The sequence below is a fragment of the Bombus impatiens genome, unplaced genomic scaffold (genome assembly GCF_000188095.3).
Source record: "Bombus impatiens unplaced genomic scaffold, BIMP_2.2 scf_2222, whole genome shotgun sequence".
NCBI lineage: Eukaryota > Metazoa > Arthropoda > Insecta > Hymenoptera > Apidae > Bombus > Bombus impatiens.
In genome coordinates, this window is record NT_178641.1 from 403,842 (window position 1) to 429,691 (window position 25,850).

General features: G+C 45.1%; 1 protein-coding gene across 4 annotated transcripts in view; it reads left to right on the forward strand.

Moving 5' to 3' along the window:
- LOC100746238 overlaps positions 1-25,850 on the forward strand; it is a 191,328-nt gene that overhangs the window by 6,695 nt on the left and 158,783 nt on the right. For 2 of the 4 annotated variants that reach the window (XM_033324304.1, XM_033324305.1), the window contains exons 2-3: positions 587-863; positions 3,186-3,239. In XM_033324304.1, coding sequence (XP_033180195.1) covers positions 815-863; positions 3,186-3,239 — 103 coding nt within the window. In that variant the 5' untranslated portion in view covers positions 587-814. Of the gene's footprint in view, positions 1-586; positions 864-3,185; positions 3,240-25,850 lie in introns of those variants that run through there. The other 2 variants (XR_004462835.1, XM_033324303.1) reach the window with 1 other exon arrangement.

Genomic DNA, 25,850 nt, shown 5'->3' on the forward strand with positions numbered 1-25,850 from the left:
CGAGGCGAGTGCAGGCCGCCAGTCTGCAAAAGCGGACTATCGACCAGGATCGCGCGAAATAGTACGGTTACGACGTGTTTTATGATCCGCGGGTAAGTGCGCGTTCCTTTCTAGCGGCAAAGTGGCAAAACCATCGTGATAAAGGAACGCAGCCATAGGAAACGCCGCGGATGCTGAAAGCATCGGGTTCTACGTGCAAAAGGGAAATCCGCGTCCGCGTTTTTTCCTAAGCCTCTTTGAGTCTTTTTGTCGAGCCTGTTTGACCGCGCCTTCGTCTTTCAAGGTTGTTTCGTTGTACTGCAAAATGGTAATCCGTGCTATAACCAGCGAATATTGGGTTTACATGTTGCGAAGAGCGGCTGGTATTTATGGCAAGATTTTTTGTTTCGAGATGATTAGGTGATCGAACGTCGTTTCTAGACGATTATTGAAAGGCCCAGTAGTGCGTATGGTTTGAGACTGTACTTTGTGCAGTGTCGTTGATTGGCATATGATACGCGTGTTGTTCGTATTTTGTGGGAGAAATTTGATTTTGGTAGCAAAGTTTGGGAATGTCGTAAGTTTCAGCGAAGATAATCGATTTCAGGAAAATCGCGTAGCTGTGCTTTGGAACTGTCAGCAAACTGACATAGATTTGAGAAAAGTGTTAATTAAAACTGACCAAATCGAGCTAAATTTTTTGTATTAATGAAAAACACGGTTTAATACTTCTTGTGAGGATATATCAGTGTTCTTGTGGTCGTAACTTTAAAAAACACCTTCGATAAATTAATGTTAAATTAATGATAAAATACTGTTGTAAAGATCTGCCAAAATGTTTAGCCTCGACTGGGGCTTTCACTTCATTCCAGAAGGATATGGAGGTAAGAAAAAGTGCTTTAATAAGAAGAGTTATCAATTTGCCAGTTGACAAAATTCTGGACCCTTATTAACGCCCCCTACACCGTACAATCATCGATAAATCAAGCGCGGCAAGAATTTCTCAATGAAAATAAAAATCCTTAACGAAGAAATTCAAGGATCCAATTCCGCCTGAGCCATCAACGACCCTAACGCTTAATATCATTAATAAATCTTCGCATTCATATAACAATCCAAAAATAAAGAAGTTTCGCCAACTTCCACGAAACGCAGCCTAAAAAGGTACGACGTTCCCCTACGTTATTAATAAATTGTTGTACGCGAAGCGACGTAAAATTTGTCTTCGAAAACCCTGGAGAAACTTCGCGAACCTAAATGAAACGTAAACTAAAAAAGGAACGAAATTTCTCTCCTACGGATCAGTGTTATTAATAAATTTTTTGCACGCAGGCCGGTACCAAATTTGTCTTCGCAAAAAGGGGTATACTTCGCAAGCACGAAGTACAGTCCTTAATCCCGGCGAGGCCTTAGTCGCGAATTTATGACTTAATATATCGGTATTCCGACGAGCCCCGACGTTGAAACACCAAGAAAACGAGTAATCGCGCAATTTCACTGTCGTGGTGCTCGCACGAAGCCACCCCATGCTGGGCGTCCGCTGAAGCGACCGGCTTCCAATCCGCTGGAGCGCGTGGACCGAGAAAAAAGTCACGGTCGGAAGTATGGAAAGCTCGGTAGCAGGTGCCCCGCTGCGAGGTTTTCTCATTTTCAACGTTTTGACGTGGCTCGACGTACCGGTCTACCAACGTGGAATAATACATACCGCTGACCAAAGACCAATTAAATCGATCCGTAACGACAGCTCGTTTCTGTTTGGTTATCGCACTGATTTAATTAGCGATTCGTCGATAGCTGCGCGTGTAAACGTTGTAAATTGTCCGATCATCATTGTTTCTATTTGGTTTCCTCTCATTTGCATTCGTGTTGCAGGTTGCTTTGCATTATTTCCTCGCGAGTGATTAATCGTTTTAATACTCGCGTATCTTATTAAAAACGAGCGCTTGGATTCTTTGGATTTTCGAGTCTTTGAAATCTCGAATCTTTGGATTTTTCTGGATCTCCGTTTTCTTCTCTTTCTCTCGCCTGACATATTCCGCAACGAAAAATATCTTTCTGTCGCTACCGATCGTTAGAAATCGCATTTCTTCTATCGATTCATCGACGCGCTTGCAATCAAAAGAGTATCTGCTCGACCAGGGAAGTTGTATTAGTTAACCTTGTCAGATAGGTAGGTAGCTACCTTCTAGCTGGTCGTGCATGCTAAGTAGCTACTTCGTGGGTGGTGCTCCCGACTACCACCTACAGTTGCAGTCGCGGAGCACGTGGTATTCGTCGATCGATCGATCGATACGCGTTCCATCCCCGAGTGATTGGAATTGCTACCCCCTCTAGCGTGCCTCAGCTCGTCCGGCAGTGCGGCCCAAGGCTTCTTTGATTTCGATCTTCCGTTTAGCAAGTGCACGCCTGCTAAAGGTTCCTGTTCTGCTTTCTTACAAGTGTCGTTTTTTTCCTCTCTTTTAGAAATTGTCAAGATCCAAATCGGAAAATAGATAAAACGTGCAATATCGAATCGTAAAGATACAAATTTCTAGACAATCGTCCGTATTGAAAAAAGTTACACAACATATACGTTGTGGGATTGGCATAAAAATTAATATTCTCCGTCTATTAATCTGCGTACAAAATCTATTACAACTGCCATTTAGCAATACGATGATTCCTGTTATCCCTTTAACCTATCACCATTATGATAATTAACCTCTGTTTTCTAAGCTTTCTCTTTTCAAACAGGATTGTTCCTACTTATCTCGATAAAAATCTAACTTTTACCATAGGATCGGTTCTCGTAACGAACCTCACGATGTTACAACATCATTCGATATATGTATAATTAAAAAGCATTATAATCCCCAGCCATTCGATGCAACAGCACAACATCCGCACAATACCAACCATTAACATACATTCACGTTACCATACACATTCACGTTACCATACGCTCGACATTGTTGAACAATGAAACGTAGATCCCACGAATCTCGATCGAATCTCCACGATCGATTTGATTAAAATCTCTCCATTGAGCTCATGCGAGTCCTTGGAATCGACATCTAGGGCGGTCTCTTTAATGACAGTCGAGGGAAAGGGTTACGCCGTGGGTGGTGCCTTGCATCTGCATTTGTTCGATTCTGCCGTTTATCCGTCTGCGTTTAACCCGCTATCGATTCCTCCATCTGACGATCTATCTTTCGTTTTTGTTCCAGGTTCGGAGAAGAATGGATTTCCTGATGCCGGTGCTTCATTCGCGTGCCAATTTGGTGAGCTATCAAACAACTTTTGTTCGCCTTTCTGTCGATCATTTTTTTTTTCTTTCTGATTTATCGATTTACCGTCCATGGCTATTGAATTAGGATCGTTAAAAATTTTTACATCGACGACGAGACAAATTTTATGTTTCAATCGTCGCTGGCTTTAGAATTAACTTGTTTTAATTTTACTACGCCTGTTTGCAATATCGGTACTTTTCTCGCGTTCGTTCAACCACGAAACGATATTCGTTCGTCGTTTAATTTACCATCTTCGCTGTTTAACTTACCAACTCGCATTAACTTATTAACCTGTTAATTTAGATATTTAACTATGGCGATATTATTGGTTAAATTGTCTTAACGATACGATGATCAGTTTTTAAGCAATTCCGTGCGTCTTATTAGCAACGTATAGTTTCTTATATATTTTTCTAAGACTGCTTTCCGTGATTACGGATAATCAACTGTGCAATGATCTTTTTACAATTGATCATAAGAAGTGGAATTTATGCGAAATCTGGTCGAATAACGAAAATGATGAAGGTAAATGAGCGCGAAGATGGTTTTGCTAAAATTGGAAATATCAAGCGAACATAAAATGCCGTTTATAATGACAGGATGTTATAATGGAAGGTTAAGCGTTGTTTGTTAGTAGACCGTCGATGATTTTGCAAATAAAATACGCAGATATATCCGAGAAGTTCGCGATGGTAAAACTATATATTAAATATTTTTGTTCCTCCATTTGCAAGGCAAAAGTTAATTCGTTTTATTTCACGTGTCATTTCCTTTTTGCATCGTATGCAAATTCGAAATTGCTTTATTTTTCCTAAAAACAAATTTTATATCAATTTGTTTCGAGTTCGCTTCGATTCAAAGATTTTTCTCTTCCTGCAATATTAATTCCCCTTAATTTTCTTGTTAATTTTTCTTTTTCGTTATAAAATCTGACACAGAGTATCGCGTTACAAGGATTCTCTTAGAAACCACAATTTCAATTTTCTTTTCATTTTATTAGCATCGCAGTTATTAAAGTAATAGTGCCAATATCGGAGGAAAAAGTTTCGAAATCATCGTCTTCTTCGAAGCTATTAATTTGCACGACCATCTGCAATCAGCCGAAATTAGGTGAACCTGCAATCAACCTACACCGTCTTCCACACCTGCCTCTCTGTCTATCGTCATTCCGATTCTCCCTACACCAAAATCATCGGGCCACGAGTCGCAAAAAACTACATCACCGCAGAACAAGGCACGTTTTCAAGGTGGCAGCATCGTCACGATCAAAGAATCACTTTGAAACAGTGAAACACGCTGTTTCTGGAGTCGATCGCGCGTAACGGAGACACGTATCCGAAATAAAACGGACCAGATATTTCGTTGGACCACGGTATATCGATCTTCAGAACGTGGTCGTGGTCGATGCGTAACGAAACGATTAGGGTCTAGCGATTATTCGTGGTCCTATGTCGCAGTTAACCGGTCGTAGAAGTAATAACGGCCGGCAATCTGGTCCAGCAATCGATGAGTACGTGTTTATGTAAATTGAACGAGCCACGACACGAACCACGCGAGCAACTTTTCCTATACGCCCGGGACCTGGGCCGGTCGAGGGTTGGAATGCTTTGTTATCTCACGAGGAAGACGATATGTCCCCTCTGCACGCGAGGACTCCTCGCTTGCTTGCTCCTGCGAATGACGAATTTCGTGTTGCAAGGAGTTTCGGATCTCGTTCGACGCAGTTGTGGATGTTTTAATTCAGCCAGAGTCGTTTGACGTGATAAATTAGCGCGACACATCAGCGTGTAGATTTTTAATAGCTGTACGATTTTCCGAATCTCTCGAAACTCTCGAAAATCTCTCTCTTGGTCCATGCTACGATCGAACTTTTACATTATTTTCTATCGAGTCGGATGTTCGAAGCTCCGAACCGTTCAAATTTCTCTCCTTATCTGCTGGGAAGTCCGAAGAGGACAGAGATTGAGCGATAAACCATCGGTTTATGCGTTCTCCGGACAGCGATCGTGCAAAGTGAAAAAAGAAGCATCGTTTCAATGTAACCGAGTAGCTGACACAATCTCCGGCAGTTGTAACTCTTCTTGATCGACGATTATCCGCGGTAAATTGCACCGTCTCCGTTCGAAGGTACGTCGGATCGTGGCCGTGGCTCCGCGAGGCAGATGTAAAGCAGAATAATTGTAGTCATTACTTTGTTAAACAGGGTATCGCCACCGTTCGCTTCTTACTCGCCTTCCTTTCCGCGCTCTTTCCTCCTGTTCATCCTCCGCCCTGTTCACGCTGACGTACGCGCGACGCTATAAAATTTTTAGTACGCCCTGAGCGGCGTTATTGGCGCGTTCACACACGCGCGTCCCTCGCCTCGACGCCTCGACGTCGTTAACGACGCGAAATTGCGCCAGTGTAGCGTTTGTTTGCCGTAGTCGGCCACCATTCGCCACCGGTCGAACGTCCACGTTTAACCAGAACGAATTGCAACGACCGTTCGCGATAATGACAGGTATGCTAGGGAGAACGTCCTCGTAGACAGTATCTTGGTCGTGGTAGATTTTTTTCTTTTCTCCTTTCGATTCTTCCTTTTCTCCCTTTTTTATTTTCCTCGTCGTAAATGGTTCCTCGAGGGCATAGTTGCATCCAGATTTATCGGCGAGTTCCTCGGTGTCCGATTTATGGAAAGTCCATAGAAGAGAACGTCCGGTGTCGCCTGGTACCAGAGCCAAGTTATCGATAGTCCCGCCGATGGCTGTAACTTTTTGGCGTCACGGAACATCGATGCCGGAGACGGTGTAATTTATGAAAGTGGCGGTTGGGTGCGCACAGCCGATTTATTGGAAGTCGTTGCATAGAACGGTGGCGGCGTTCGCGGTTCAATGATCGAATAGGCGGTTCCGCGCAGATAATCGCTACAGAGGATGCGAATGAAATTGGTCGTTGCCTTGTGTTTGCGTAGTTTGCGGTCAATGGGAATAGTTGCGGGAAAAGGGTCGTTCGTGGTCAGGAAAATAGAGAGACCGGAGGAAGCTGCTCGAACAAGTGCCTTGTCCTTTGGTCCTTTTTCAAATTTATTCCCATCTCTGGATTAATTGGTAGAATTATCGATTAATATCCGTTAGGATTCCACAAGAATAGCGTTTGTTAAAAATACTTGATAAATTCTGGAAACTTATTGGGAAGTAATACTTTGATATCTTCGGTATGCCAGAAATTAATGATATAGGAAGACAATATAATTTTTAGGATCGGTCGACCGTGTACGGAATTTAAAAACTGCTTTCTCGTAGAAGATGAAGAACGTATACTCTTCGTTTTCTACGATATAGCAGCGAACACGGTAAAAGTGCGAAGATATTTAAAAGTGGAGGAATAGCGGATCCCCACCAGAGTCGGTAGAATCCAGTTCACAAAGTCAACGTGGCCGCGTTCTACCGGTCGGCGAGGTCGTACGCAGAGTTCGTCGTAACCGTACCAGACGCAATGGAATAGCATGGTCGTTCGTCGAATGGGAGCCGCCAGAGGCCGATCAATTATGCCGGTCGATTCCAGGCCACGAAATGTCAAGGCTCCACCTCGATGGAATTCTAAGCCAGCCTCATCCTCGCCGCTCAGTCTCGAACCTGATACGTGCGTGCTCGTGACACGAGCGTCATTGATAATGATGCGCTTGCCGTTCCTTCACGGGAATATCGATTCGATCAGCTTCTTTTGTAACGAGCCTACGCGATAGTATCGTAATCGAGAAGGTGGAGCACAGCTGTGTGCAAGAGTTTAAGAATTTCGTCATTGATTCCATATCGATATTAGACGAAGCGTTTTATCGCACAGGAAAGTTTTACGAAGATAAAGTTTGACGAAGTATACTCGATAAAATCTTCAAAGCGGATGATTTATTCGCGTTACTTCACTGTTCAAAGAAGAAATTGCGTATTTAAAAGACTGACATTTTAACATTTTTACGTCGTCGGTAGAATTCGAGGAATTATTTCAAATAATCGCGGCAGTTTATTTTAATTTCTACCTCCACTATATTCCTACTAAGAGCAAGGTACACGTATTACTTCATCAAAGATTATTCTCGGCTAAGTATCGCAAAATTAAATAAGCGCGCATGGCTCATCACCGAGTCGCCGACCAAATTCCAAGGCAAAGTGGTTACCCACCAACTTCCCGTTCCCAATTTTAAAGCGGTCGATCGTCGCGCGAACTCCATCAAAATTTTAATTTACCGCCGGTCGTACCTTAACCACGGTCTCCCAAATTAACCGTCGAGTATCGGGAGGCTTCTGGAAACGAGCTTCTTGGCTCGAGCGAACTCGAATGGGAAGCTCTCTCGCGTAAGAGGCAGTTGGCGCGAATAACGCCGCGTCCCGGCGTCACGTCCGGAGCGATGATGCTCGCTATACGGCGGAAAGGCGAGGCCAGATGTAAGTACTCGCACGTACGCACACGCGTGTGCCAAAGTATAATAAACATAATCGCGGTAGCACGATGAGAGGAGGCCTTGGCCGTCTCCCTTCGGTCGTGGCCGGCACGCCCACCGCTACTACCATCGTGCCGTGCAAAGAGAAAATACTGGCGTGGCAATCAACGGTTTTACACCTGAGCATCTACACGTAGGTCGGAGGCGGCCGAAGAAGCGAGCCAGAGGTTAAAGAAAGGATGGAGAAAGAGACCCGATAACTTCTCTTCTCTCCACCTCTTTCTTCTCCTCTTTTCCTTCTTCTCCTCTTCTTGCTGCTCCTTCTGCTCTTGTCCCTCCTTTTCTTCTTCTTCTTCTGCTACTTCTTCTTCTCCTTCTTCTTCTTCTTCTTCTTCTGATGCCGATGCCGATGCTGCCGTTGTTGCTTCTGATCCCGAGCGAACGAGCAACTTGCCTCGCTTGGACTTGTGCATCGGCTCGATAGGGCCGAGCACGATGCACGCCGACCTACCCTGAAGGATTATCGACAAAGCATCTCTCGATACGCTCCCGTTGCCTCGACTGCTCCCGTTGCACGTCCTGGATCGATCCTGGCTCCGGTGTCCTGAACCTCGCTGCTCCGAGTTAACGGCTCGGTTCCCTTATCTGCTGTTGCTCAACAGATCCGATGATCGATTTCGATCGAACGTTTGACGCTATACGTTCGAACTTCGCACCTTAGGCGAGGCTTGCTTTTTACAAGCTTTCAGTCGGATTTGATCCGAGTTTGGAAGACGAGATGGATTCGAACGTTGCGAGTAACACAAAGTGAGAGAACGTTCTTTTTCTTTTTTAATTATTTCGCTACGTATCGGAAAGCGGTTGATATTCGATACGGTTGAGAAGCTTAGAAGAGACATAGTATCTCGAGCGTGTCGGTGGTCAAAAATCGAAGATTCGTGCGACAGAAAGAAGCGAGATACGATAGATCTCGCGGACAAAGAAGGCGTGCGTATCCTTCGAGATGTATCGAGATGTATCGATGATTATCGTTCGAGCGGAAGCGATCTTTCTTTTCGCGCGGTCACGTCGACCGGGTTGACAAGCTCGCGATCGAATTTCTACGGCATTCCAAGGGACAGTTTCTGTAACGTAGAACAATTTCCAGCTCGATATTAGATACGTAATATCCAGAGTGAACTTTGCGAGTGAGTCCGCATTAACAACTAGAATGTTGATACTTTCTATTCTACGACTTTCTAAATGCTTTAAATGTTTTATCCGATGCGTTTATAACGAAAAATGAATTTCATTCGTATTCTCTTTAAAGCACATCACCGTGTGTATCCATAAAAACTGAGAAATTTATAATCGAGTCTTCCAGGCAAATTCGAATGGTATATATCGTTTTCTCTATTCATTTAGTTCCTGATAAAAACAGAAAAAAAACAGGCGTGTACCAATCTTCCATTGAGCCCTTAGATTAATCTACGTTTAATCTTCAATCTAAATCGAATTCCAGTAACGATCTAAAACTCATATTCCAATTACTCGTCTAATATCCATCGTCGTTGGATACGCGCTTCCGTGATCCTTTTTCCTCCTCCTCCTCCTCCTCCTCCTTCTTCTTCTTCTTCTTCTTCTTCTTCTTCTTCTCTCGATACGTTCCTCGAACGTGCCCTTTCGACAGGGAGATGCAGATCCGCCGAGAAAGTTGTTCGGGTCGCGGTTATTTGATCAGAGACTCGTACGAACGAGTCGTTAGCTCGTACGTGCCAAGATCGAGATTCGCCGGTGTGGACACCAACACCGGTGCACGTGCTCCCGTATCATCGACATACGTGACTCCATCGCTGCGGCCAAGGTATATATTCCCTTCGATATATAGGGTGGGGTAATAACCATTGCCACTTGAAATAACTCGCTCGAATGGCGTTCGAGGGACGAGCTGAATGATATTCGGCCCGCGGTGCTCGCTGATACCGATTTGCATGAATGGGAATTTTTTTCGCGTGATTTACGACGCGACAAAGTAATTGGCGATCGTTCGCGTGCAATGCTGCTCGAAGCTTTTATTATTTTCCGAGGATTTGTGGCAGTTACACGCTCGCGATAATCGTAGACGCGAACGTAGCTTTGGTTGAAACCGAGATCGAGCGAAGCTCTCGGAACTTGTTTAAATTATTTATTTCATTCGAAGGAGATTACACCGACACATAGAGCGTTTCGCCGTTTAGAATGAAGCATTTTGCTCGTCGTAAACCGAACAGGTAACCGAGTACATAATCTCTACAACGAATTAAACAACTCGAGAAGACAGGAAATAATTGGCAAAGAAAGCGAGAAAGAAGTACGCGATATCCGTCGATATGCGGAATATCGAATATCTTCAAACTTCCTTCGAAACGTCGTGCCAATTCCAAAAAGAACGAAACCAAAAACCCCGTTCGAAATGACACACCTCTAATAGCCCCTTGTCTTGTACACGAAGACACCCTACGCAATCCGGTCCGCAGGGGCAATAATCTCGTACGACAACGACGGAGCGAGTTATATTGCAAGTGGCAGCGGCTATTTTCTCCTGCTACATACAAGTGTGCCAATATACTCGAAGATTTCTTGCCCCTTCCCCTCGTAGAGGTGGAAGATATACGCGCGTTTGGCAGAAGCGAATACACGAAGGGGGGTTCAGCTGTTACGAGGCATCGGGAGCATAAGTCTATACTTATGGGCTAGGTGGTAGATATGGAGCGGTCGATAATGATCCAATATACTGGTACATCCTCGCGAAGTAATTACAATGATGAGCGAACCGCTACCATCGGGCTGGCACTCGGCTCCTTCGGAGGCTAGGCGTTGGATCCGAGCACTCCTTCTCGTCCACCTCCTTTCCCCTCGCGGGTCTTCCTGTTTTTCTTGTTACTGCCCCTCGCTCTCCTTTCGCCTGTTCCACCACCACCGCCACCTCCTCCTCCGTCTCTTCCACTTTATCTTGTTTCGTTCGCCTCCGCACTCTTTCTCCTACCGAGCGGCGGCCTCTCCGGTGTTGCGCACCGCAACAAGAGCAAACATCCACCACGGGGTCGTCACGGGGCCACGGAGTCACGGTGGATGGATCCTCGGAGCTGTTTCTCGATCCCCCGGAATTATCACGGGGCCACCATGGGGGTTCAACCGGCCGGAAGTGCGTCATCAGCGGTGTACGTGCTCGCCGCTAACGATCCTCGCGCAGCCAGCGCTCCTTTGTTCTTATGGATTCCTACGGCGTGCCCTTTGTCATTCGCTTTCTGCTGCTTTAATTATCGTCAATGCGGACGATTGGCAGAATAGGAAGAACCAAGGTTCGATGGATGGTGGAGCGAGGCTCGTCGTAATTGATTCGCTACGAAGAAACATTCCAAGAAGTTTGCGATTGTTTTTTAATCGTTTTGGAAAAAGAGATCCGTTGCTATAGTTTTGGATTCTTAAGATGTTGCAGAAAGTATGTCATCCCGCGGATTTTTATTAGGAGACGAGTTTAGAACAGCAGAGTTCTCGCGTGTGATTTCTATTTAGAGTAGAGGTCGTTCATCGCATCATCAATAAGAAAGCCACTCATCCACTGTCAATTACACGCTTCTTGCAACGATATTGCGTCGATCAACCTCGATCGTGGCAATTGTGTAAAGTCAAGCCTCGACTAACCTTGTCAAACACGCGCTTTCTCGTTCGAAGCTCGACCTCTAAAGTCAATTTTCTCAAAAAATTCCGTGTCAAATCGGAGGAAGCTATCCAGACCTCGGAACCCAAATATCAAGTCGCGTAGGTGGTCAGTCAGAGGAAAAAAATTCGCGGGATCCACGTCAGAAACTTGGAGCAAGACGATAGGAAGCGCGAAACGTTCACTCTGGCGAAGGTTCATTCATCGATTTTTTGTCCCGAAGAACCTGCTGCGAGCTAGATCACTCCGCTCGCCAGGAGCTGAATAGAGGCGATGCGAAGTGTCTGATTAAGGTTACGTTTTTTCCCTCTCTCTCTCTCTCCCTCTCTCTCTCTCTCTGCCCTTCTCCCTCTTCCTTTTTCCTTTTATTTCTTTTCAGTTTCTTTTATCAGAGAGCGTCCAGCGGCCCGTCACGAGCCGACGACCTCGCCCTCTTCGCTTCCTTTCCGGTCGACTCGATTATGAGCGAATATGGCTATCAAAGTGAACAGCCTCGCCTCGCGTAGCATCGACATCCTGGGCTGGGCGCTATCTCGGGCGCATTCTTTTGCATAATCGATCGGTGATCGGATCGGTAGGCGGCTAGCAGCGCCGGCAATTATCTTCTTGTCGTGAGGTAGCGAAATTTCTTTCAGACCAGAGTCTCGCAGGAGGAAGATCGTTTCGACGTACAGCGACGATTCACGCGAATACGTTTAGCCGCGATCGAGATTGCTCCCGATGCTTCCAAGGGGATTTCAGTCTCGCTCGCACGATGAATAATCGAAGTTTGCGTAAGAAGCTTTTTGTCTAACGCGTGAAGCGCGAGTCGATTCTCATTTCTCGACAGTATCGACGTTGGGTCGGTTCTCTTTCCATCGACGAATATATCTTCTCGTGCATAGCTTTCGCTTTCTCAGTCACGACGCGAGACCGGTCGTTCTTTGTCAACCTCTGTGCCAATTAATTCTTGATCGACTATTTAATTGTTAGAGAAACGTTGGTCACAGATCGTGCAAACACTTTACAAACGTTGCAGTCGATGGTGTCGTTCTCAGAGTACGATAACGTAAGAAATCCACAAGGGTTGAAATTTCGCTGACGACAGCCGACAGGAGTCGATCTTTGTACGGTCGGTCGATGTAACCATAAATACGACATCACGACAAAGTGACGGTTGCGACGCCACTGTGACCGTGCATCCTCGCGCAGAAGAGCACGCATAACGTAGAGATGCAACGCTCGAGAGCTCCGGATCGCCGAGGGCGCGCTTCTCTCCGCAAGAAGCGGAGGTGAAGGGGGCACGCCAGCGACCACGAAGAGGGGCCTGAAGAGAGCTAGGGGAAGAGGTCGACCGGGATAAACATCTGAGCCCCGCCCGGCACCCGAGGCGCAGCCTTTTGTTGCTCCTCTTCATCGTTTCTCTTCTCCTACTTCTTCCTACATCGTTGCTTCTTTCTTCTACCTCTTCTCCACTTCTGGTGGAACTTTCTGCCTCTGCTTCTTCTTCGTCGTCTTCCTCGTCTTCTTCTATGGTCGCGTCTTGTTGTTCTTCCTTCTCTTCCATCGTAACGCTGCCATTATCGATCACCGATGAGGCTTCGCCAGCGTGTCGATATGTAGCATTTCACACGTCCCGTGCATTTTATGGCGTTCCGCCTCTATCTGGTTTCCTTAATTGTATTTCGTTTCTAACGCTTGATTCGAGCTTGATTAACATTCCGTCTTGACTCGTCGAGAGTTGACCTTTGCCTGATGGGAGCTTGAGCGATCGTGAGAGATCTTTTCAGGGCATTATTCGATTCTCTTCTTTTTGCTCGCGTCGCTTCTTTGCAGCAGTTTAGCATTTCTCGGGATTTGATCGTTGCAGGTTTTAAACGACCAGAATCGAGGATATCCTGCGTAACTTTAATCATACGAATCGTGGTCTTGGGAGAAATTGACGTTGCGGAGGATCGTAATCGAATTTTCTATTAACTGTAAGTCGGTTAAAATTTTCGCCTGAAATCCCTCAATGATTCAGGATATGTAACACGAATACACTTGGAATTTCTTTTATATTTTTGGGAAAAGCGAACGACAAGTGAACATCGAGTTCTCATCAGTGTCTATCTAAATTCCTAATATTCGTCAAGGTTTTTATAACGTTTAGGAATTTGTATTAACTGCTCAAGATTACCTATTGCTACATGTTGGATGGGGATCTTTAATAGCTTGTAACCACCCACTATGAAGAAAACGAAAACGTAACTTCCATTAAGCTAAAATTACACCCTCCGTTGAAAGCGAACGCCTCGATTAACCCGTTAGGGGCGAAGCAATCAAATAATCCGTAAAAGTTGCGTAATAGTAAAACGTTATTATGTTTCTGCAAAATTCGAGGTGTTCGGCGAGAGAAGAAAATTAGAAATCCGTTTCCACTGGTCCTCGTTTATCCTAAACTTCCTCCCAAACTTACCTGTCATTTCCTCCTCCTTTCTTTTCAACCTTCCAACTTTTATTTCTCCGAGGCGTCGACGTTCCCTCTTCTCGCTTCTCGAGTGTAGCAACCCTGATCGAATCGCTCCCCACTTAAAAGCGAAACTACACCATCTACCTGGAACATCTCGAAACGCCGAACAATTCATCCCGTCCGACTAAATTAGAAATCCATCAGAAAACGCTTTTCACCCGAGCAACCTTTCATCTTATTCAACGAAAGGAACGAGGCTAACGTTTATCGGCCTCGACCCGTAATTCCCCGTCCAGTCGATCGCCGCGGGATTCGGTCCGATAACGAGCCTTTCCGATTAAAGTTTATTGCCTGGCCGGTGTATCAGATAAGAGCTTCCGTGTTTCTTGTCCAGGGATGACGCGGGGTGAAAGGATCTCGCAAAGACTACGGTTTCTCGCGACCTAGACCTCGAAACAGAGGCCGTATTAACCCATTCGCGTGTGCAGAACTACAGAGCCGAGCCTGAGCTTAGCGTAATCCGAAGCTATTGACACGCAATGCGTGTGCACATTCCACGGAATCGTCACGCGTCTGGCGCTTCGTCTCGTATCCGAAAAAAGAAATCGCTCGTCTACGTCGAATCCACGTAGCCCTGTGTAGCCTCGAGGAATTAATTTTTTAATCGCGACGAACGCTTCGCCACACCTTGACTTGTAATCGCGGTATCGCACGGACAACAGGCAACATCGCGAGAGAATCTGGTGCAGAGCTACGACAAGGTGGCGAAGCGAAAACCCGATTTCACCCTTTTTTGGCTCGTTTTTGACTCGCGTGTGCGCGTTGGTGGATCCTGGTTCGCTGGCGTATTGAATAGTTTACGGCTTCTAAATAAGCGGCCCTCCCGTTCCCAAACAATTTGCCCGCGCCACGGATCGCTCGTAAATAAAGATAATCTATTCTACCCGGAAGATAAAAATCGTTTCGCGGAGCAAGGTTGGGGCGAGACTTGAGACGAAGGAAGAGGAGGAGCGAGATGAAGAAGGACGAGGTGGAAGGCTACAAGGGGAAAGAGGCGTCCTGTACACGAAGCGGGACGCTACGCGTTCGTTCCGCGGGTGAACGATCCTCCAGTTATTCATTTTTACGTCGTTCATTGGCCGGATTTTACGAGGCAAAAATGGTGAAATTGCACTTTGTGCGCCGTGCGTGCCCCGCTCCCTCTTTCACTCTGTGCGCTCTTTTCAGCCTTTCTTTCCCTTATTCTTACGCTCCGGAGAGCCGCGGTTGCGATGTCGAGGTAGCTGATGGGAAACCTCGGGATTCACCATTGCTACTCTTTCTTCCATGGATTCCTGCCTTTTGATCATCGTTTCGAGGCGTGATCCTACGATCTCGTGAATTTTAAATCCCACGTTACTATAGTAGCTGAAAAAACGCGAGTTTTAGAGGAAAGGAACGACGACTGTTAAACAAAACCCACGATGGACATTTATTTTTGTTGCTCTATTCCGTAGATACGAGTCTTTTTGAATATTTTCAAAATGCAAATTCGATAGAGGACATCTCGCTTCGTTCGATTCTTCTTACACACGATTACGAGACATTTCGACGTAACTCGCTTAATTACAGAGGATTTCCTTCGTCGTCCGGTTATTCGTCATTCTAGCACATCGTTCTGAGAGTCTTCAAGTTTCATCTCGCCACTGTCCAGCAGCAAAACGTCGCAATTACATCGTCTCTGCGGACGCTACTCGATTTTACTCTGCTTAGCCAATTTACGATTATTTCTAGTATTTTACTGCCTTGTATCCCGTCAACGATAGCGATCGTTGACTATTAAAACGCTGAAGAAACATCGATCGAGCGTTCCGTTTTTTTTTTTTTTTTAGTGGTCCATGTCCATCGGATTCGAGGAATCACGCCACCCCCTTGTAATAACATTTGACATTCCAGGCGCCAGTTCCATCAATTATTACTAGCTTCCAGCGATACGTCCGTACTTAACGTCCCGATGACGAATTTACGATGTTTTCTCCTTTACGCAAGCCTTCGTCTTACAATTTCACACGCCTGTCTCTTCGACCAAATTGTATTAAATTATAGGGGCGAGGGGAGCTGAATTAAACAGATTTATACTGTCGAGGAAAAATTTGAACGCACCAGGGTTTTTCAAGATCGAAGACGAGCAAACTGTAGCGTAAAACATCGAATCTGTTACTAGGTCGACTATTTTACAGTGAAACTTATATCATTAGACCATCATCGAGGTTCTTGGTGTTTCTCAAGCGAGTTTTTCTCAATTACGAAATGCTAGCGTATTCGTAACTTCTCTAATGAGTAGCTCGTTTTTTAGGAATTGCGCTAATTACAAATCTTCTGTGCTGCTAGTGCACATCGAATCTTCCATAGCGGCAACGAGAATGAAAAAGCTAAAGGATAAATAAAACGAACGATAGAGGGAAAATAAATTAAAGAGGAGTGAAAATAATACGAAAAGGTTGGACAAGAAAAAACAGAAAAGTACGTAAAGGCTGGAAGAAACAAACACGCTGTGTAAAATTCATTGGAACCGTTAACGTTTTCATTTGTTAGACATAAATCTTTCCGCTTCTAGGCGTGCAGCTATATAAATTAACTAGAGACACGTCGGATGTCACGTTGGAAACGCGATAAACGATTCGCTGTTAATTAAGGGTCCCTCGTTTATTGGCCAAAGCGTTAACAGGTTCGAGCGGGGAGAATAATAAATTAGTCGATGATCTTTTTCGTTCCCGAAGACGCCTTCCGTGAGTCCGGTGGCTTCCTCCCTTCTAAATTATTATCGCTCGTAAAGCGTCCATTTTATATAACCACGTTCGATCGATGACAACTAGCACGCAGTTGTTTGATATCCGAAGGAAAAATAATCACTCGATTCCAATTGGAAGCGTGAATAATCGTGGATAGTTGGATTTTTCGTTATGTAATTGTCAGGTTTTAGGAGATCGGAGATTAATTTGTTATCGACCAGGAGCCATTTTAACTACCGAATATAGGAATAGGAGATGTACAACGTGTTAGCTAATGAAGGATTTTATTTTTTGATAATTAAAGCCGAACGTATGGTTGCGTGCCTGTCGACAGGTTCAGTTCGTCAAAGATGAAAGATTTTTGCGTCTTGATCTATAGAGCAATGAAACAGCGGTTTAACGCTTCTCTTCTAGGAAGTCGAACGATCCGGATAAAATTTTTATTCCGCTTTTTGCATGAAAATTATGGCAAGTTTTAACTGTACTGTACGATTCTTCGTATGATACAAATACGTTTGTCAGAGCTTAGATCAAGCGTTCTATTAAAACATCCGCTGAAACTTACCGGCACACGTTCAACCACAAGGACATTAATAAAACAGAAATAATTTGATCGAGCGCGTTGAATGACACGCGTGGGCCAGCATTTTCATCGTGGAAGAACACGATCCATGAAAACCCACACGCGAGCGTGGAACAAGTTTCCATGATTGCTTGATCCACGGTATCTTGCCTTGAAAACGTTGTTCTAACCGAATGTCGAGCTCGCGCGAGTACACGACTGATCGATTTCGATTACACGTCGATCGTTTTAACAGCACACGTCGGTCAATATAATTAACGAGTTGCTCGGACAAGAACGATTGCGTAAGCAGCGTGCAAGGAAAGCAAACACTTTTTAGACGAAGCAACGTTGAGAAAGCCCGTGGATTAATTAGTTCTCAAATCACGTACCGATTTTTTTTTTTTTTTACTTATGGCTCGTTCGACCACGTTTCCTTGACCTTTCAAGTGCGCGTATATTCCTCTGACCTTTACCTCCGCTGATTCATCGGCATCTGTCGGCGTTACCTCGACAGTTATAATCGTGCGTGTTCGCGTTCGTCATTCCATTTATCGTCTCGCGATATAAATCGCCATGAACACGACTAAGTTTGGACTTTGAAAGGAGAGACAGCCGGGAATCGAGCTTCGAACGAGCATCTGTCTTCGGATGGTGTTCCGGTTGCGACTGCTTCCGATTTTCTTTAGCGTTGGAAACGATCAGTCACCGGAATGACGAGGGTTCAACCGAATACGAATTTTTATTTTTCGATAGCGACAGAAAATTTTCTTACAAGCTTTCCCGGTAAAATAATGCAGCTCCTCATTTCCTGTATCGATGATTCGAGTCTTTGGAAACACGATTATTCGCCTGACGTGATTATCTTGCATCTGTATGCGACAGATACTTTTCATCGCGCTACTGATAAAGTCTTTCAGTGTCGGATTCTCGCTCGAGACGAAAGTGGCAACAGAATTCTTATTATTAAGAAACTCTATATATACGTAGCTCCGCGAAACTTTATATCCTTCGATACTCAATTAATTATTTCCGTCTCGGCTCTCTATTTTCTACAATTGCCCGGATAAGTGGAAGCTGAGGATCCCTCTGCGTTTAGTCCACGGATTAACGAGAATCGTTGTTTTTAAATTATTCGAAACGGCCACCGAAACGAGCGAATAATAAAACGGGCACGGCGTTTATGTTTTATACACGCGGCCGGGCATCGAACAAGGTATTTAATTAACTAAAATCCGCGAACATTATTCGACCCGATCCTCTTCCTGCGTGCTGAACGGCGAAGCAGAACATTCCTGTAAATTACATCGAAATTAGCCGTACGTTACTAAAGCAGCCTCGTTTCTCTCCCGGGTACAGGCAAAAAACTCGCGTGGTTCTGCGAGGTTTGGTTTAAAGGCCATGAAACTTTTTCACCGGAACTTTACGCGATCCTGAATGGAGAAACGCGAGGAGAGTACCTCTCCTCTTCTTCTTATTCTTCGGCTCTTCTCTACTCCCTTGGGATTTTTTTATACGTAATGAATTTTGTGACGTGCCCCATGCTCGTTCCTTCCACCGAGGGGACACTATTAAACCGGGTTGAAAGGATAAGCTCGAATGAAAAATGGAAGAGGTAAAACGCGTTCGGGACGAAGCTCGCTTCGATCAAAATGAGATTGTAATTAACGCGTTTATGCAATACGCCGTTGACTGGTTTCTAGTTAATAAAAGGCTGCGTCGCCGTTTTCCCCCCTCGGGCACAAAGTTCTCTTTTATCGTAATTAACGAAGCTGAAAAATCGGCGTTGTTTGAGGTTAAGTTTGATGACGCGGTTGGTATGCGATGGCGGGAAACGTAATTAATGAACGAAGCGTCGAGTGTCGAGTTTTAGTATGGAACGTGTTTATTAATTGGCTCGTTTATTGAGATTGTGTCAGATAATAAAGTGGCCGAGAAAATCGAGCGTTTTTGTCACCGGAAAGTGTTAAGTACCTCGGAGAAAATGTCTGCTTCCAGTTTTTGCTGGTCTTCTTCGCGTTACGGTTTTCGTGTTCGTTAGATTTTTATATTTATGCGCATCGAGTTACGTGGATGTGTTGCAGATTATTCACGGCTAGAACTGTTAATTATCGCATCTGTAGAATGCGCATCTGTATAAGCGTTACGAGAGAAAAAAAGATAGAAAAGCATGTACCATTTTCTTCCATATAAATACGAATATTCTATGTCGTTTCCTGCGTTTATCTACTTTTTAGAAGAATTCAATTCTTACGTATATATAGAATAACGATCCAAGTTTTCACCGTTATCCGAGAATCAATGCCTGTTTCAAAATCCCGTAGACGGACTATCGACCTGAAAGTCAGTTGAAATCGAAATCTCTCGACGGTATCACGGGCGTTCGTGCAGCCTGGCTCGTTTGGTTCGTGGCTCATTAAGGCCGTGGTTCGTCGTGTGTTCTCCGCGTACATCATAATAAAAATTTCGTAAAGCAGCTGCCCGTTATCGTTTTTACGCCTCCGAGAGTGTAGACGCGAGTCCATTGGCCTTGCAGAGGCCAAGTTGTTACGCTCTTCCCCTTCCGGTTCTGTACTCTTTGGGCCAATCATTTCTTTCTCCTTCTCTGTTTTTCCTTTTATTTTAACGCGGGACGCTTTTAAGGCAAATTAAATACGGCGCAACAAATTACGCGGTGAGCCTGGCTCCTCGTAAATCAGGCGGCCAATAAAACGTCCTTCGAAACGGGCTGAAAAATTCGACCGAGCCATTCGATAGGGCGTCCCTCTTAACTTGGCCCGGAAGAGACGAGCGAACAGACGAGAACGAGAGAAGAGAAACTCGCGATGGGGATTCTCGTGGGACGTGAAGAAGGAAGAAGGGCAGCGGGAGGGGAGCAGGGTGTTTTTAGTACCGGCAGGACGTCTTAATTAAATCTTCGAAATCATCATCGGGTATCGTCGTCGTGGCCGTTGCCGAGGACCGCCTCGAGCTCTCTGTTTTGTCGACGAGCGTAAATTTCTTCGCTGAACGGGACCGTAAAGGTTTAAGCACGGTTCCTTGGTGTTGCATGGGCCTGGAGTCGGTGGTACGAGGTGTTGGTTTCACTTTGTTTCAGATTGGTCATTGGCAGACGCCAGCGTTCATCTGATCCTTATCTGTTGAAACCTCGATTATCGAAACAGCGATTAATTGATGGATCGATGAATGAAAAATTTGGAATTGTAGAGCAGTTCCCACGAAGGTAAATTGGGAAACAAGAACGAGATGTGAAATATCGATATGGTAAAATGCTATTCATTCTTCGGTAGCCAGTTGCAATCGACTTTGACTTTACCGTATCTATCGAGAAGAGAAACCACAAGAAACTCGAGTACCAACGTTGTCGAGGGTAAAGTCCGCTGACGCTTGAAAGCTACATCGCTGCAACGATATTATACGAAATGAAACACTATGGTTTCTGACGTTACTTGAAACAACTGCCGGTGAGCAACTCCGAGAGCTAGGTTTTCGAAGCAGCTTCGGTTTGTTTAGAAGCGAGACTCCATCCAGCGTGAATTATAGTGTTTCGGAACGCTGTAATCTTCGCCGGGAAATACGATGATTGGAGCCGAAAGCATGAATTAGGACTGATTCTTCCGGACAGAGAGTGGTCTTCCATGAAGGATCTTTGAGGAAAAGAGACGTTGTTAAGAGGTTCAGGTGCTGTTTCAATTTAGTTTTTTTTCGTTTAACGTTTGGGCTTAACTTTGCCGATTTCTTTCTTGAACGTGAGCGAAGTTTCTGGAAAATTACAGCTAAAGTTACTTAACAGTCACATCGTGGACTTGATGAAGAATATTCGTAGTTTCTTTTACGCCTCGAATTTTATATTATGCTATGTTAAGTTCCAATGCTAGTTTATTCCGAGCGATTCTTGCATAAAATACGTATTTTTTATCATTATCTCTCAAACGTTTTAAAACGTACGAGACTTGAGTTCGATTCACCTCAACGTACCCCGCACCATCCTCCACGCAACAGCTCGATCAGAGCGTTCATAAACACCTTCCAGTGTCCGTTAGCTTCGACTTTATCGCGAAATTTACAACTTCCTGTTCATCAGCGATATCGCTTGTTTTGCACGAACCGCAACACGAGAGTAGGCCAATGGACATGGGAGTTGACACTACTCGTTACAGTGTCACTTCGATACTCTCGAACCTTAGCCAAGTACCACTGAGCAGCGACTCGAGAAAGAAAGAAGGAAAGAAAAGATGAAAAGAAGAGGATAGGGGAAAGAGGGAAATAAAAGAGACCCAGTTCGATCCACGGTGCCTGGAACGTACAAAAGGCAGCTCGTTATCAGCTGGTCCCATCTTATCAGGCTGAAGCAGCACGGCCGATAAATCATCCGAGTCCTTGGCGGGGCACCTTTAATTACCAGCCGTGCATCGGCGGAAAAAAATATGAAGACGTAATACGTTATCCGGCTGCCTCTCTTCGTGCCTACCGGTAGATAGGGAGGCTGGTCCAGTTGATGCCGAGAGGCGTTGCTCATAAATAATGAACACGTATTCATGAACGCCACTGGTTACTTCGGCCCCGATGATGAGCTATGGCTAGGCCGTGGCTTCCAGTCCCGCGAGACGACTTTAACGCGTCGATTTCGAGCCGATCGTCTTCCGTTTGCTTCACTCTGTTTCTCCGGATAGTCGTTCCTCCGGAATATATAGACCGGGCGCAGGTTGCTCGGGGCACGAGTAAAGATTTAACTGTGTGCTCGTTCGATATCAGGTTCGAGGAACTGGTTAATGTTAGAATTGCCAAATCAGTTAAAATGACAGAGTCAAATTCGAGGTACTCGCAAGCATCAAAGAGCTGCAGCTGCCTTCGATAAAATTAACAGCGACTTTTATCGAAATGAAGGCAACGAATGGTTACTCAAGAGTTTCCAGTTTTGTCGACTGTCGTAAATTTTCGATAGCCCGTGCGGCTATTCTAGTTGGAAGATGTTTTTATCGCGGACAAAAGAATACGCGAAATGTAATTTGTTCGGTTAAATCCATCTACTCTGCTCGCTAAAATAAGAGTATTCCGCTGCTGGTTAGGAATGCCGATAATTTTAGCTTTAATCGGTGCTGCATAGCGAACTTTTGCTGCAGGTTATAATTAGCTAGGACAGTTGCAATTGGAAAAGAAGCAAGGACGAGACGAGCAAAAGTGTTACAAATGTTGTGTTTCTTGCTAAAGCTTTTAATAAAATGTGTTTTAATGGGTATCCCGTATAGGACTTTACAGCAAGCAACGAGCAGGTAGAAATATTTTAATCGAGATAAAATTGATGAATAAGAGATGATCTAGCATCTTGAAACAGGAGGAAGTACGAAGTACTTCTTTAACGTAAACTGGAAATTATTCAGAAAGGTAGTATTACTTGTCAACTTTCTTGACAGTTCTAATTTCCGTAAGAATTAAACCGACTTAACGAGTTGTTGCCCGACGAGGATATTTTAATCGAACGGAAAGAAGAGAAGAAAACCATTTAGAATTGCGCATAAACTTCTATGTTGGCAAATTTGTGTTAATTTTGTTTGCAGTCTGGCGTTAGACAGGCAACTTCGATGAAAGTTTGAGAGTTTTGATCAGATCGAAGGAAGAACGTTCACTGGAAAGGAGGGAAACATAGAAAGATGATTGTTCAGTCGCTCGGAGCGATGGAAAATGTGGTAAAACGCCGCTTTATCATAGATCAAATATTGCTTAGAAAGTGCTGTGCTATTTCCGAAGCTTTCTACGGATTTTAAATCGAACTGGAAACCTTTGACCCAACATTTGCATTATTCAAACAGATACCGTGTGCGTTGCACGTTTAATCGTAAAGTCGACGCGTTTTCGCGATATCAAATCAAGATTTCATCGTTTGAACGACATATAGTAGCACGAATCGTTTCAAACTATTTGGGGAAGCAGAAAAATATGTTAAAAATATTTGCTCAAATCGCTCAAGTCACGAGATGTAACAACAGGCAATCTGCCAAAAGTTGGCTAATCACGCGCCAATCACACGTTCTTTAGAAACGCACCAAACAAACATTCTACAAAAAGAATCGCTGCACTCGTCTTGGTAGTACCAAGAAACCAGCAAGCAGCATCACGACGAGCGTAGTTAATCGCGTCTCGCGCTAGCCATCGGCTCGGAGAACGGCAGCGACTGGGCAGGGTTTCGATTGACGCTAATCTCTGGTATCGACGGTGCCGAGGCGATTACTACATCGTCGTGGGACGAAGGGATGGGTTCGACGGACCGTTTAATCGCGGCTGGAGCCGCGAAAGAGAAAATGGCCGAGGTGGTAATGGCTAGCTCCGGAAGCTGGCCGATCGGCTTCGGATAGGAAGGATCGACGAACTGGAAGGCGAACGACTCTCGTTGTCGTCGTCTTCGTCGTCGTCGTCGTCGTCGTCATCGTCTTCGTCGTCGTTGCCTCGAATAATCTCGAAGGGAACGGATATCTAAACGAGGACCTTGAAGCCAGCCCGCGGGCGATGCACGCGTACATATGTACGCTCTCCGGAGCGGACGTATGGAAGTCGAGTGGTTCGCCGAGTGATATATATCGACCGCGATATATCGCTCTCTCGATGCCACGACTCGATCTTCGGGCCAAAGCGGTCGAAGGAACGGGGATAGAGAGAGAATGAGAGAGAGAGAGAGAGAGAGAGAGACGGTCGAGAGTAGCATGCACAGAGAGGAAGGCCTCCTCGCCACGCACTCGTTGCAAACAACACGCCACCACGCCCTCGTGAAACAATGTGATGGTTAACCTAACAAGCTCTCATCCGTGCTCTCGAGCGTGCTGAGCTACCCTACCGTGCTCTGCACGGTTGCAGCCTCGTTTCGTTCGCCGTTTGCACTGCCCGGTCGCCACGCAGAGAGACGCCTAGGGCAACACTTCCAGGACACCGGCGTATACTACCGATATTCCGCGGCGATAACGATGTCGCGACATACGCGAGTCAAGTCGTGGGATCGCGGGGTTATGGCCCTGTTAACCAGCCCCTGACGATCCTACGCGACTTTCCTTTCGTTAAGGTAGCCGTCCGATAGGTGCTTCGACTTTTTGTTACGTTCGTCGCAGGTTCGTTCGACTTCCTCTTTTCTCTTCCTAAGCAGATTGGTGGTTCGTTGATGGGATGCGTTATGGTCCGCGTGGAAGTGGAATAACGATGAAGCTGAATTGAGAATGCAGCTTAGGTCGAGTGGTACTCGTCGTTCAGGATATTTTTTTTTCTAACTAGAATGATTATAGTATATTAGCGGACGTTATATTTTCGAGCGTTCTTCCTTGAATATGTGATCGAGACGATAATTTGTTTTTTTAACGCCAATCTAACTGACCCAAAGTACGTTAAAAGTTTCATCCGACGATTTCTCTCCGACGATCTATTAAATATAGATCTTGTCTACTTTCCGAACGATGAAATTAATCACTCGAACGGATGACAATTTCTAAAAACAGTTGAATAGTTGATCGTTGCGTTTGCGAGTACACGCGATTGTTCTGAAACCGCATCCATATCCGCTCGCGGCTGCAACAAGGCATTCTTGTCTCGTTTTATCGATATACTGTCCAGCTAGACGAAACGTAACTCCGTTCAGTTAGAGACGTAAAGAAAGACGTAGTTAGACAGCGTACGACGTTCCTCGACGACGAGTCAGGGGACAATCTGCCATCAGGTTGTAGCCGTGGATCGGTGGAAACGCCTGGAATTCAATACCCTTCTGTTCCTTCGGTGAATCCAAATATGGAACTCGCCAACGACCTTTGTAGGAAGCCATAGTCGGTACCGGAGACACGAAAGTACCGCGTGTGCCTTTTGTCCGAACACCGAGTCGAACCTAAATGAAGGAATCACTCTTTCTCTCTCTTTCTCTCTTTCGAAATGTCCTCCACATATTATTTTTTTTTAAATACGTTTTCCTTATATTTTCTTGAATTTTATTTGCATTCTTTAAAATTCAAATTAAGTTTGCATTCTGCCGTACGTCGTACAAGTTGTATTAACAAGCTACGGAGTCCTGAATTTGCCAAGTGTTTGCGAATCTTTCACTCTTGCGATGGTATCCGGTAGCGGTAGCCTAAGTAGAATGTGAAATTCACGATCGGACTAATCGTTGCAGGACAAATCGTTCCGGTAGACTTTCTATCTTTTATGAGAGCGTTTTTGCGTTAATATGTAAGGATCTGCGACAGCGAACGATTATATAATACATTGTAAAACTAATTCAGTAGAATTTTCTCGATTCTTGCGGAATTCCCACGCGGAGATTCCGATCTCTTTACTGGCAGAGAATCTACGTTTAGTATCGAGATACGGTTTTAAAATAGCTGAAACAGCATCGAAGCAAAGCTACGCAATACCTCGCGAGATATTGTAATATTCACGATCTTCGATCTATTACAAAACCATCGTCGGAAACCTCGATGCAATCCGTTGGTTTCGAATCGTGCGACGGTAACCTAGAATGCGGCGTCATTTTTATCTCCAAAGAAATTCGTTCGTCCCAGAGCAGACATAGTTCAACGAAATCGCGTTTCTTCTTCGCGTCCGATCGAAAAGAACCGAACTACGATGGTCGGTAGACGCGTCCGAAGGAACCATATCCACAAAGAAATCCCGAAGCGACAGGTTGCTCCGATCGGACGATGCGCTCGGTTCTCGAGGTCCTGTTCGATTCCTACTCCTTCTCGTCGGCCGCGGCGGTCGCGTATCCTACCAAGC